The 12,992-nt window shown below is 38.9% G+C and overlaps 1 protein-coding gene across 1 annotated transcript; it reads left to right on the plus strand.

The window, feature by feature from the left end:
- Window positions 1-4,563: 4,563 nt before the first annotated feature.
- LOC129685776 (E3 ubiquitin-protein ligase E3D-like) lies at window positions 4,564-9,804 on the plus strand (the record flags this gene model as incomplete). Its single annotated transcript, XM_055619281.1, has 3 exons — window positions 4,564-4,706; window positions 6,727-6,835; window positions 9,637-9,804. Coding segments are annotated over 3 exons (420 nt in total), but the record flags the coding sequence as incomplete, so codon positions are not given.
- Between the last annotated feature and the right edge of the window lie 3,188 nt (window positions 9,805-12,992).

Below are 12,992 nucleotides of genomic sequence, written 5' to 3' on the forward strand. Positions count from 1 at the left end.
TCAAAGCAGAAAGGAGTGATTTATATTCAAGAAAAATAATGACTTACAGATGCTGAATAAGTGTATAGATTAGGAAGCTAATCTGTTGAAATAACTATAATAAATAATAGAGAATTAAAAGAATAATCTTTGAATAATTGCAAATATCAAATTCCACAGAAAGAACAAATAGGTAAATTTAGAATTGAAAACAATAGTATCTTACAAGAAAAAAATACTAGATAATCCAAGCCACAGATTTGAGAAGATAGAGGATTTAAAAAAAAAGTATTAAATTTTTAGAATGATAAAAATAGCCAATCCAAATGACACAGAGGAGAAATAACTAAAACAGATCAACAGAAACTCAGACTTATGGGACAGTGTCAAGTGTTTCAACACACATATAAGCTGAGTCTTAGAATGTGTAGAAAAAAGATGTCATAAAACAAATTTGAAAGCACAGATTGAAATCTGGGAGAAATTTGGAGAAAGACAGTAATTTTTATGAGAAGAATTTCAGCTTGCCCCAAATGGTATAAGGCTGCTGAAAGGCAGTGAGACAGAATGGATCAAAGAGCAGAGGAAAAAATCAAACACACAGGGACTTCATGACACAACCAAGGAGAACGTCTCAGAAAAATGGTGACCTCCAAGTGACATCAAAGTAAGACATACCAAGTGCTGTCAGGAAAACTCATCACCCAAGAGTACCTCTGTGGAAAGGTATTCTTCAAAATTAAAGAGAAAGTAGAAATATTTCTAGATAAACATATAGAAATAAAGCATTATAATTAGACTTGTTCTACAGAAAATCCCAACAGGCTGAGTTCTTCAGGCTGACAAGCAAGATGCTAGGACAGTGTCTAGACTAACACACAGGAAGAAATAAAGGGTCTGGACATATATGAGGAAGTTACCCCTAAAGCAAAGTTAGCAAAAAAATTGCAGGCACACCTCCCTGGAAGGTGTCAGTTCTCTGTAACAGTTGCCCTGATTGCTTTGGAAATTACAGACAGAAATGAATGACTTCTAAGAACAGAGAACAGTGTCTCCGCAAAAAGCCGAGATTCTAAAGGCTCTCCTCCTCCCAGCAAGGTGATGGGAAGCAGAGCTGAAATGGTTAGTAGGCCCTGGCCACTGTGGGAACTTATTTGACTTAGTTGTCCACTTGGGACTAGAAATGCCACTAGATGCTGTCAAAGGCAGACATCTCTCACCTTTGGAAGCAAACTTTTCATTCTAAAGCAGATTCTGACAGGTAAAATTTCAAGTACAATGTTTGTTGTATTACCAAACCTAATTAGGCAGATATGTTAACTAGGATGCCCCTATCTCTCATCATGGCTTTTCACAGCTGTAACCAAAACACCTGAGAAAGAAAATAAAGAAACAGAATTTATTTTACCTCCTGGCTTCAGACATGTTGTCTGAACCTCGTATATAACCTGTAAAACATGCTTGGTGTATTTAGCAGTGTAAAAGACAGCTGTGAAGGTGGCTGGATGCAAAGTCCTTGTCACTGTAGAGACAGGAATTTATCACAATGGGTTTGTGTGATAGAGGCTGCTCTGCTCATAGACAATACTGGGACTTGGAGTTAAGATACATGCCCCCACACATTCCTCAGGACCACCCTTTGTACCTATTTCCTCTAGGGTCCACCTCCTAAACTCTATAACTTCTCAACATAGTGCCATCAGCTGGGCCTTCAACATGAACCTGTGGGGACATTTCTTATTCATCACAACTTTAATAGGAACTATCCCAACAAGCTAGCAGTGGAAACAGACCTCTCATTGTAATTGTAATCTCCTAAATAAACTGTAAGGCATCCTTGGTGTATTTAACGATGTAAAAGATAGATCTGAAGGTGGCTGGACACAAAATGAATGCAACAGTCAGTGTTGGAAAAGCTCTGTGATAGAATCTTTAAGGCTGCACTGCTTTATAATTGAAACTAGCAGTTCAGGGAGTTGTTGATAGAGGACTAGATACAAGTCTAATCAAGAATTATAAGCAGAAGAAAGATGAGAAAAATCTTTCACTCTGAATACCGAAGCAAAAAGGTAATATGTGGAGTATAGACGAAGATGTAGAATGAGGCAGTCCACTGTGTGTTTAATTATACTTCTTTGTGAAAGAGAGGAAAAGGAGGCAGCATGGGCCATGTTTGAACAAAGAGTTGCTGAGAATTCTAAGAAATGTTGAAGAACAATCTACAGATTCAAGAGGCACAATGAATTTCAATTCGGTAAGGCCCAAGTAAGATAAATAAAAAGAAATCTGTATCTCCGTGCATCAAAGTAATGCAGCAGAGTGAAAAAGCAAAGGAAAAAAAAATCTTAAAAGCAGGTAAGGAAAAAAAAAAATGACAGATCACCTTCAAAGAAGCAGCAGTAATGGAAATTTGAAGAGAGGGAATGGCATTGTCAGTGTGCACAAAGAAATAACTGTTAACCCCAGGACTTTATAGCAACTGAAAGCCCCCTCAGCAAAGAAGCAGACAGAGCAAGGTGATACGCTGCTAGCTGTTGCCTATTAAGAGAAATTCCACCTGTACCCAGATAGAAGAACGTGACCCGAGAAAGCTTGAGAAAGATTGAGAGAGCGGGTAGTTGGATGGGAATGACAGCACCTGAGTACCCTCTGCATGAAACTGGCTTAGTGGCTCTGGAATTAATGATTGTCAACAGCTAAGACCTGTCACTGTGTGACATTAAATGATCCAATTCTATATGTGACAATAAGACTTCAAAATGGTAAGGTGAAATTGACAGAAGTGAAAGAAAACATCTGTTCATGCTTCTGGATACCTAACGACATGTAATAACCCTTGCACATTTTTATTGATTATATTTTTAACCTTTTCTTTGTCTTATATCAAACAATTGAAATGTTAAGAAAATTCAACTTTCTGGTAGTATTATAAGTGGACAGCATTATTTTTAAGAAAACACTAATTTTAAATGACTTCTGATTTTAATTTGACCTCCTTAAAATTTAAAATACAATCAAAATTCTATTGCCCAAATAACAATTTTCTTTAGCTTTCAGAGATTTTAATTTATTTTTAGTGTGTTTAGTATTATCATCTTTGTAGTTTGGTAATATTTTTGCAAATTTTCTCTAAGATAAAGTGGTCACTACTTGGTTACGATGCTAAACTATACATATAATTTTAAAAATTTTAGCAGGAGATCATTCAGCAATCTATAATTTCCAATTATGAGAGCAATATGTGAGTAAACCTGTCCATTTCTAATAAGCATATACCATGATATATTTAAAATCTAAATATATTTTGTTTAATGCTAAAAAATTTTGTTCTGCATTTCCCTTGTTACTGATGAGAATAAATCTTTAAATGGATTTTTTGCTTGTTTTTTCTTTTTTAAAGTTTTATTTATTATTTATTACAGTTTATTCACTTTGTAACCTGGCTGTAGCCTGCTCCCTCATCCCTTCCCATTTCCACCCTCCCTGTCTCTTCTCCTCCCATGCCCCTCCCCTAGTCCACTGATATGGGAGGACCTCCTCCCCTTCTATCTGACCTTAGCCTATCAGGTCTCATCAGGACTGGCTGCATTGTCTTCCTCTGTGGCCTGGCAAAAGTGATCAAAGAGCCAGCCACTGAGTTCATATCAGAGACAGTCCCTGTTCCCCTTAACTAGGGAACCCACTTGGAGACTGAGCTGCCTATGGGCTATATCTGAGCAGGGGTAATGGTCCTCTCCATGCATGGTCTTTGGTTGGAGCCATTGGTCTCTGCTGGGACCCATGGGCCCAGGGTTTTTGGCTCTGTTGGTCTCCTTGTGGAGCTCCTGTCCCCTCCAGGTCTTTCTATCACTCCCTTCTTCCACTGCACTCTGCCCAAAGTTTGTAAGTGGATATTAGACACATAATATAGGTAAACATACTAAAATCTGTACTCCTGAAGAAACTAAACAAGAAGGAGGACCCTAGGGAAGATGGTCAATCTTCATTCAGAAGGACAAATGGGATAGACATCGGAAGCTGGAGAAGACAGGGAGCAAACAGCAAAGAGGACTACTGAAAAACACTACTGATCAGGGTATCGAAGCAGATGCTGAGACTCGTAGCCAAACTTTAAATGGATTTTTAAACAGTCCAAGATGGTTGTCTATATAATAATGTTTATCAAACATCTAGTCTGCTGTTTAATATTTTATAATCAGAAAAATAAACAAAGTTAGATTTGATGAGGACTGTGAATGAATGCAGTCAATAAGGTTCCAGGTAGAAAATGATGTCACCATTATAGATCTGTGCTTTGGGCGCCCTAATTAAAAAGCCTCCCTTAGTGACTAATATGTAGTTAGTGCATAGACGTGAGGAGCCAAGGTCTTGCTTTTGGGCTAAGACCTTGAGATCCTGACTTCCCATGTGTAAGGTCTTCTCGTTGATGTAGATTCTGAACAAAGTCCCAGTGACCTGAAGCTTTTTCTTACAAAGATGAAGTGTCTTTTCTTTAAACCAGTACGTTTGGAAAAGGTTTGCTGAAATCCAGTTTTATCAGTATGTGGAACAGTCAACAAAACAGCTTGGAAGTTCGTAATTTAGGGCCAGCATGTCAGTGCATCAGCGTATCATTGTGTTGGGAAGATTTTAATTTTTTTGCTGTTGTTGTTGACAGAAACAACTAAATTTTACATGACAGAGATAATTATCCAGCCATCCGAGGGGAGTTTTCCTAACATACCAAGGTACGAATATAAAATTACCTTATTGTATAATTTAAAATGTGCTAAAGGATAGGCACAATGGATTGAGCATCATAACTGTTTGGAAAAGGACTTTTCTTTTTAAAGGCTCTGTGAGTTGCTATCAGATGAACCAAACCACACACATGCACAATTTGAAGACCTATTTTTTGCTTATATGGTGCTATGGACAAACGTGTTGATATAAATATACTTGCAACAGGGTTTCTTTTTCTGATCCTATGTTCCAAATATCTACGATCATCTAACCTAGCCAGCCTTAGGCTTTTGAATATTAGTCCTGGCTTTAATGTTTAAAAATGGAAATGGAGATTAGTTTCATGGGATGCCTACTTATTAAAAATGGTACTTAGCCTTTAGGTATATCAGTGTTTTTTCTCTTACTCTATTTGTTCACAAACAAAAGTTACCTATAGTATGTTGTGCTGGTTGGTTTTTGCCAGCTTGACACAAACTAGAGTCACGTGGGAATCTGTCTCTGTCAGATTAGCCTGTGGGCATGTCTGTGGAACATCTTCTTGACTGATGATTGGTGTGGGATGGCTCAGCTCATGGTGGGTAGTGCCATGCCGGAGGAGGTGGTCATAGTTGGAATAAGGAAGCAGACTGAGCAGGCCATGGGGAACAAGTCAGTAAGCAGCAGTTCTCCATGGCCTGTACCTGACGTGAGTTTCTGCCATGGCTTCCCTTGATGGGTGTGCCGATTAGTTTTATGTCAGTTTGACCCAAGCTATAGACATCAGAAATGACTGAGAAAATGCCTTTATGAGACTGAGCTGTAACAGAGTTCATAGGGCATTTTCTTAATTAGCGATTGATGAAAGAGGGCCTAACCTCTTGTGGGTGATGCCACCCCTGAGCTGGTTGTCCTGGGGTTTATAAGAAATTAGGCTGAGCAAGCTAGAAAGCAGTATCCCTTTATGGCCTTTGCATCAGCTCCTGCCTCCAGGATTTGAGGCCTGTTTGAGTTCCTATCCTGACTTAATTGAAGGCAAACAGTGATGCGGAAGTGTTCACCAAATAAACCCTCTCCTCCCTAAGTTTCTTTGGTTGTGAGGTTTTATCACGACTAACTTGGATAATGATGGACTATAAAGTGGAAGCTAAGTAAGCCCTTTCCTCACCTAAGTTGTTTTCTGTCCTGGTATTTATGACATCAAATCAGAAAGCAAATCAGTGCATGTGTGCTAATTATTGATATTTAAAAGTTATGGCGTCCTTAATATATATCCTTCTGCATGTGCTTCGATGCCATACCTTAGAAGTGTCACTTAAGGCAGTTTAAATGAAAAAGATTGTCTTGATACTATCTTTGGTAGGAAATTTCTCACCTTCTTAGGTATTTGATATACCTAAGTATGAATGTGCTATGGCATGAATGAATGTTGAGTTGTCAGTGGTTTTTAATTCAGCAGATAGGGTGTGTATGAGTGACTTGTCAGTGCTATGACCAAATAACGAATACAAGCAACTTAGGAACAGGTTATTTCGGCTCACGATTCAGGAGTACGTAGCTGGTGGCAGAGAAGTAATGGTGGTGGGACATGGAGGCAGCTGGTGACACTGCACACAGGAAGCGGAAGTTGATAAATGCTGGTGCTCAGCTTGCTTTCTCCGCATTACTCAGTCCAGGACCTTAGCACATGGTCCTGTGTCATCCAAAGAGAAGATGGGCCTTTTCTGTTTTCACTATTCTAACAGAGATAATCCCTCACAGATATGGCTGGAAGTTTGTCTCCCAGGTGATTCTACTTAGCATAGACCAACTCGTTGGTCTATACTAATTATCACAAGCTCATTAATGATAGCAGCCAGGATGAATTTTAAGGGGACTGGAACAAATACAATCTAGTATTCCAAAGCGCACATTAGGAAAGCCTCTAGAGCAATGGATGGTCAGAAAAGCCTGGGACGTGATATACGTGCCTTAAAGCTGCCTGTGAGTCTGGCCTTATTAGAATCGTGAGAGGCACATGGTGATGACGGCTTTCTGTTTCAACAGGTCCCAGTTTGTTCAGAGTGTTGTTGCCCAGTGTCTGGTGGAACTCTCCTCCACAAGAAGCACTTTCAGGTTCACAGTTCAAGGTCAGGATGGCAAAGTGTATATTTTGGTAAGGACTTTCCATCTACTTTTTTATAGCTTCGTAATCCAAGGGCCTCAGAAGTGTTTTAAATTTAATTTTAGTTTCCATCATTCTATTTTCTTATCTCTCCAATCTAGAAACTAGAAGATGACCATAAATGAACTTTTTTTAAAAAAGATTTATATTATTAAGATTTATTTATTTTTAAGATTTATCTGCATGTGCACCTGGATGCCAGAAGAGGGCATCAGATGACTGTGTAGGTGGTTGTGAGCTACCATGTGGTTGCTGGGAATTGGACTCAGAACCTATGGAAGTGGAGGCAATACTCTTAACTGCTGAGCCATCTCTCCAGCCCGCATAAATTGAACTTTTAATATCAGCGAATCCACAAATCAAGCTCATTCCATTTAGTACCACCTGACTGGGTACCCCCTTCATTTTAGGTTCTGGGGGTGCAGTCAGAAAGAAAACCCTGGTTTTGTTCTTCAAAAGCTCATGTCCAAAATGATGCCTTTTGTTCTTGCTAATGACTCTTCTGAACAATGTCCCATCACACTGTGTCGTTCTCTTCTCTCTGGATTTGTTGGTCTTGGCTTTAAGCCTCTGACAGCTTGATATTTAAGGAATAGCAGCAAGTTTGGAGAAGAGGCTGTCGTTGGTGGATCTAAACCCACCCCCACGTGTTGCAGAGGCCAGGATCCTCCCACCAATGTTTAGAGGGATGCTCTGCACAAATAAATTTTGTCTATTTGTTTGGAAACCTCAAACAGCCTGGACCATACTCCTCTCTGCATCTCTTTTCTTCAACTTGTTAACCCATACAGAGTGCTTCTTATCTGAAAAGCACTTTGCTAGGTGCTCAAGGTTGAAGCAGAATGTCTTCAGGAAACTCACAGAGTAATATGAAATGGATAGCATCACCATATTTTGAAATTGGTGTTTGTTTTCTTTGTGTGTCCATGTTTCGAGGCCTTGGGCCCATGAACAGACCTTCATCAACTGTTCTCCACATTTTTTTTTTTTTTTTTTGAGATGATCTCTCACCAAGCCTGAAGCTCAGCCAATTCAACTGAAGTGCCAGTGAGCCCCAGGGCTCACTGTCTACCCACTACTAGTACAGCTCTATACTGCCAGCCCTAGATTTTTACATGGGCTCTGGAGATTGACCCTGGCTCCATATTCTCAAATGTCACTTGAACCATGTTCCTTGCCCTAGTTTTCTTGTGTCAAAAGATTTTTTTTTTTTTTCTGGTTGAAAATCATCTTTTAATCTGTTTACATTGAAATTTTACTTTTTTAAAAACTAGAAAATCTGAACACAGGGGTCTTCCCAGAGACTCATACTCCAACCAAATACCATGCATGGAGATAACCTAGAACCCCTGCACAGGTGTAGCCCATGGCAGTTCAGTGTCCAAGTGGGTTACATAGTAATGGGAAGAGGGACTGCCTCTGACATAATCTGATTGGCCTGCTCTTTGATCACCTCCCCCTGAGGGGGGAGCAGCCTTACCAGGCCACAGAAGATGACAATGCAGCCACTCCTGATGTGATCTGATAGACTAAGATCAGAAGGAAGGAGAGGAGGACCTCCCCTATCAGTGGACTTGGGGAGGGGCATGCGTGAAGAAGGGGGAGGGAGGGTGGGCCTGGGAGGGGAGGAGGGAGGGGCTTATGGGGAGATACAAAGTGAATAAACTGTAATTTATAAAAAAAAAATTTGCTAGGATACATTTTTGAATTATATTCAGAAAAATCTGAAGAACATAAAGAGCTATTTTCCCGATCCTGGTCCGCTCCTTAAGCTCAGTTATGTCATGCTTTCCAGAGCCAATCATTATAACAGTTTGATATGTATGTACATAAAACATGTGTTTTCTATCTGTATACAGCGATTTCTAAGAATTCTCACAGGTATTTGAATTTTTAATGAAAAACAAAACAAATCAAAGCAGTGGTACAAGATTAGCTATTCAATAAGAGCTCCATGTAGCAATGAGTATTGTTTCTTGTTGGTTCAAATGTAGGTTGGATTCTATTCTTTAATAACTAGAATTCTGCTGTATAGCTACTAAGGACAATGCTACAAGAAAATCATCATTGCACATGCATTTGTTACTTCTTTAGAAGAGGACTTTCTAACTTAATTCAGAATTAGAATATGTATATTTTTTAACTCAGATAACTATCACCGTACATAAAAGGTGAATGAATTTATCTCTTCTAGTGGACATTGCTGTGGCCCACAGGTCCTCTTGACCAGTGCACCCATTCACAGCTGCTGACAGTTGGGTGCTCGTGTCTCACAGTCGCCCCTTCTGCAGAGACTTGTCCCTGCACAGCAGGCTTTGCCTTGCCCCGGAAGCCCCATTGCAGCTAGTGCTTTGCTCCATCTATTGGGTGTACTGGAAGCACATAAATTTACCTTCCATCCTGTTAGCCACATAGACATTTTCATTGTTCATCTCATGCTGCGTTCTCTTTCTATTCTTTGCCTCTCATTGCTCACATTGTTTGACCCCTCACTGATGTCTGGGAGCTCCAAATACTTCAGACTCATTCTAGCATTGCCATTTATATACTAGATGTTTTTTTTTTTCCCCTAATCACTTTAAAAAAAAACTATATGGTTGCTCTCCCAAATGCTGCATAAAATAAAAATAAAATTTAAGGGCCTAGCTTACTTTTATATTATGTATGTAATTATGGGTTTTTTTTTTTTTTTTTTTTTTGTTGTTCTATTCTGTGGCTTTGTGTAGTGGTGATATACTATATAGACAGAGTAGCAATATTCTCCATTGTGAACTTCTCTTCTCATACTTTAGCTCTGGATTTTAAACTCAGACAGTTTGGTGATTGAACCCCTGAGAAGATCTGGGTGTGTGAGGAAGTTCCCACTGTTGGAAGATACATCGGAAGCTGACTCCAGCTCTGCCTGTAATGCCATAAAAGTCCTCTACCAGCCCTGCATCAAAAGCAGGAATGAAGAGTAAGTTGTGCTTTTGTTTTTTTCTGCTCCATATTGCATCTCAGCTGTGGTCACCATGCGGGCACAAAGAAATCAGTGAGGTAAATCCTTCTTGAAGCTGCTAGGAGTCACGCTGCTAAATATTATGCCTTGTAAGTAGATCAAGTTATTACAGAAAATGCCTACCAATATGCAGAGAACTTGCTTTTCCTGAAAATAATTAGCCTTTTTATTATAATCTCAGCTGTCTGTGCATATGGCTATGGTGCTAAGTCAGGCTTCAACAACTGTTGGAACTGCCTAAAGTTCTTTGCAGGCTTTTAGGATACAGTTGTGAGTGAACAATCCTTGCCTTCGAGTTTGCCTTTGTAACATGTGGAAGCAGACTAGAAACAAAACAAAAACATTAAAAGAGTTCTATGACTTCAGTGTGGTCACTGTACATCTGAGCCTACCAGCTCACTTATGGCTAAGTTTTGTCCCCAGTTTTATTTATTTGTTTATTTGTTTATTACAATCTATTCACTTTGTTGACCTCGTTTTAAAGATTGAGTTCTAGGAAGTTGTAGATAGAGAAAGGTGGAAGCAAATGAGATAAATGGTACCTTGGAGGTTGCAGTTCTTAAAGCTAGGAGGTTCTTTAGTTAGGGTGGTGGTAAAGGAACACTTGGAGTAAGTGGAGCAGTAGGGTATCTCTGATGAATAATAAACAGTCTGCAAATCAGGAGAAGTCAGGAGACATCAAGTATTCTAGTTGGACAATTGGAAGTTTATATTTGTTCTCTGTTCTCTGCTGAGTTTGATCAAATGTGTGGTAGGAACAGAAAGATCCCAGCTTTTTTTTTTTTTTTTTTGGGTAGTCAATAAGACAGTTTTAAAAAATGAGTGTTATTTTTCTAAATTATGCAAGCAGCACAAATCATAAAAGATTTCAGTAAACTGAAAAGTTGAATACATATAAACTATGAAAGCCATGTTCCTCTCCATGAGTAAAAGGTGTGTTGTGTATTCGATCTCCGTTTGAATTCATTTTGCAAGGACCTAATTTGAATGATATGGATAACATGAATAAAACCCTTTCATGGGGGGGGGGTCTTCCATGTTAGTGCATGACATTGTATGAAATACATAAACGGTACATAAATGATGGAACCATTATTTTCATCATAAGATATTTGCTTTTTGCTGTTATAATTACTAGAACTCTATACTGTTACAGGGTTGTTTTCTGATTATGTGGACTTTGCTTTAATAAGAAGGGATTAAAGAGACACAATTGCTGACTCAAGATGTATGCACTTTAACACTTTCTGATGGATAGTTTCAAATTGTTTTGTTTTGTAGAATGGCACTGCAAACTTACATTCTGACCTGGAGTTTTCTGCTTTGCCCATTTCCCTAGCTTTATCAGGACTGCCATTTAGATCTTTGCCCACGTGATGCCATCTAACCAATAAGGGTTCAGTTACTTGTCCTTACATATTATTTAGGCTGTTCAAGAATGTTCTTTTTTTTTTTTTTTTTTTAATGCCTCAAGACTTTGGTGAACTTTTGAGCTGCTCATGTTTTGTTTGGTTTTCTGTTGATGTGTGCATGTGCCATTATACACTTACATTTATGCAGTCATTTATTAAAATCCCTTTATTTGTATTTTTTACTTATTTTAAACATAGACTTGAGAAAGATGTTTTAAATCTCATGAAATACAATTGTGGAAGTCACTTTTTGTTGGTCTAATATTGTTTTTACATTTTACGATTTGAAAGTATATCACTAAGTGTGTGTTTGTGGGGTGGCCATTTATTTACCTGGTTGCATACTTCATCAACAGGAGAGTTGCTGGGTTTTTTTTTTTTTTTCCATTGATGATAGTTTTGTTTCTAGTTGCTTTCATGTCGCTACTGCTGTGTTTACTTTAAAAACTTATCAACCTATTATTGTTTGATGACATGTCTTTATTTTCACCTGTCCTCTGTCATTTTATCTTAGTGTGTATTTCATTCATTTATACTTTGTGGGTGGCGTGTGGCTGCGTGTTTCAAAGCTTCAATAAGTGCATGCATCTCTGTTTCTAGTTTATGTTTCTGTTTTCACTGTGCATGAGTATGTGAATGACTGTGGGCTCATTTGCTGCTGTGTCCTGGAGGTCAGAGGGCAGCACTTTGGGAAGTACTTTTTCTCTTTTTTTTTGAGGCAAACTCTCTCTTATTTATGTTGCTGTGCTGGGGAGTTACTGGGTGATTCTCTTGTCTCTAACTCCCATCTCACCAGAGTGCTGGGATTACAGATATGTGCACTGCATCCATTTGTTTTCACACGAGTTCTGGGACCAAACTCAGGTCCTCAGGTTTGGCAGGCAAGCACTTTACCACCGAGCTATATTCTCAGCCCAGCTCTCCCTGTTTCATTGGTGGATTTAACTATACTTTTTGTTGTGGTTATTCACATATTTGGTTATAATACACTACCTTTTAGTTAGTTGCTTTCTGTGTCATCACTGTCTTCTGATTATTTGAAAGTAAAAAGTACCGATCTCAAGATGGTTTTCATGGTTACCTTTAAATTTTTAATGTGCATATTTAAGCTAATTTCCTTTTACTGCCACTGTCTTGACTTAACTAAGATTCATGTTCTTAAGTGAAACAGGGATCCTCATGGCTCTCCTTGTTTCCTTCTCGCTATTCCCTTGGCTGTGTTGGAACTGCCATAAATCTGATGATAATGACCACATTTCTTTACCTGTCCAGCCAAAGTCTTCCCCCTTAGCTTGCCTCCTACTCTTATGCATTAGATCCATTAATATGTGTGTGTATTTCTACAGAAATTAGAATGTTTTGCCATGTTTTATGTAAATATTATTATACTCTATATTTTTGCAACTTGTTTTTTGTTTACTATTCCATGCTTTTTACTTAATAAGGTGTATCCTTTTGCTTGCTTTTTTCTTAATTTTTAATTTTTTTATTTACGTGTTTGCATGTAGGCGTACATATGTGTGTCCCTGTGCCCAAGGAGGGCAGAAGAGGGGGTTAGGTTCACTGGAAGTGGGGCTAAAGGTGGTTATGAGCAGGCCTGTGCATGTTGGAAACAGAATCTAGGTCTGCAGCAAGAACAGCTGGTGGGGTTACTAACCACTGAGCCATCCCTCCAGCCCCTGGTGTTCTGTTTTTGTTTTTTGAGACAGGATACAGGCTGACACCAAGGCTAGCCTGG

The sequence above is a fragment of the Psammomys obesus genome, unplaced genomic scaffold (genome assembly GCF_907164565.1).
Source record: "Psammomys obesus unplaced genomic scaffold, mPsaObe1.curated_primary_1811, whole genome shotgun sequence".
In the NCBI taxonomy this organism is placed as follows: Eukaryota; Metazoa; Chordata; class Mammalia; order Rodentia; family Muridae; genus Psammomys; species Psammomys obesus.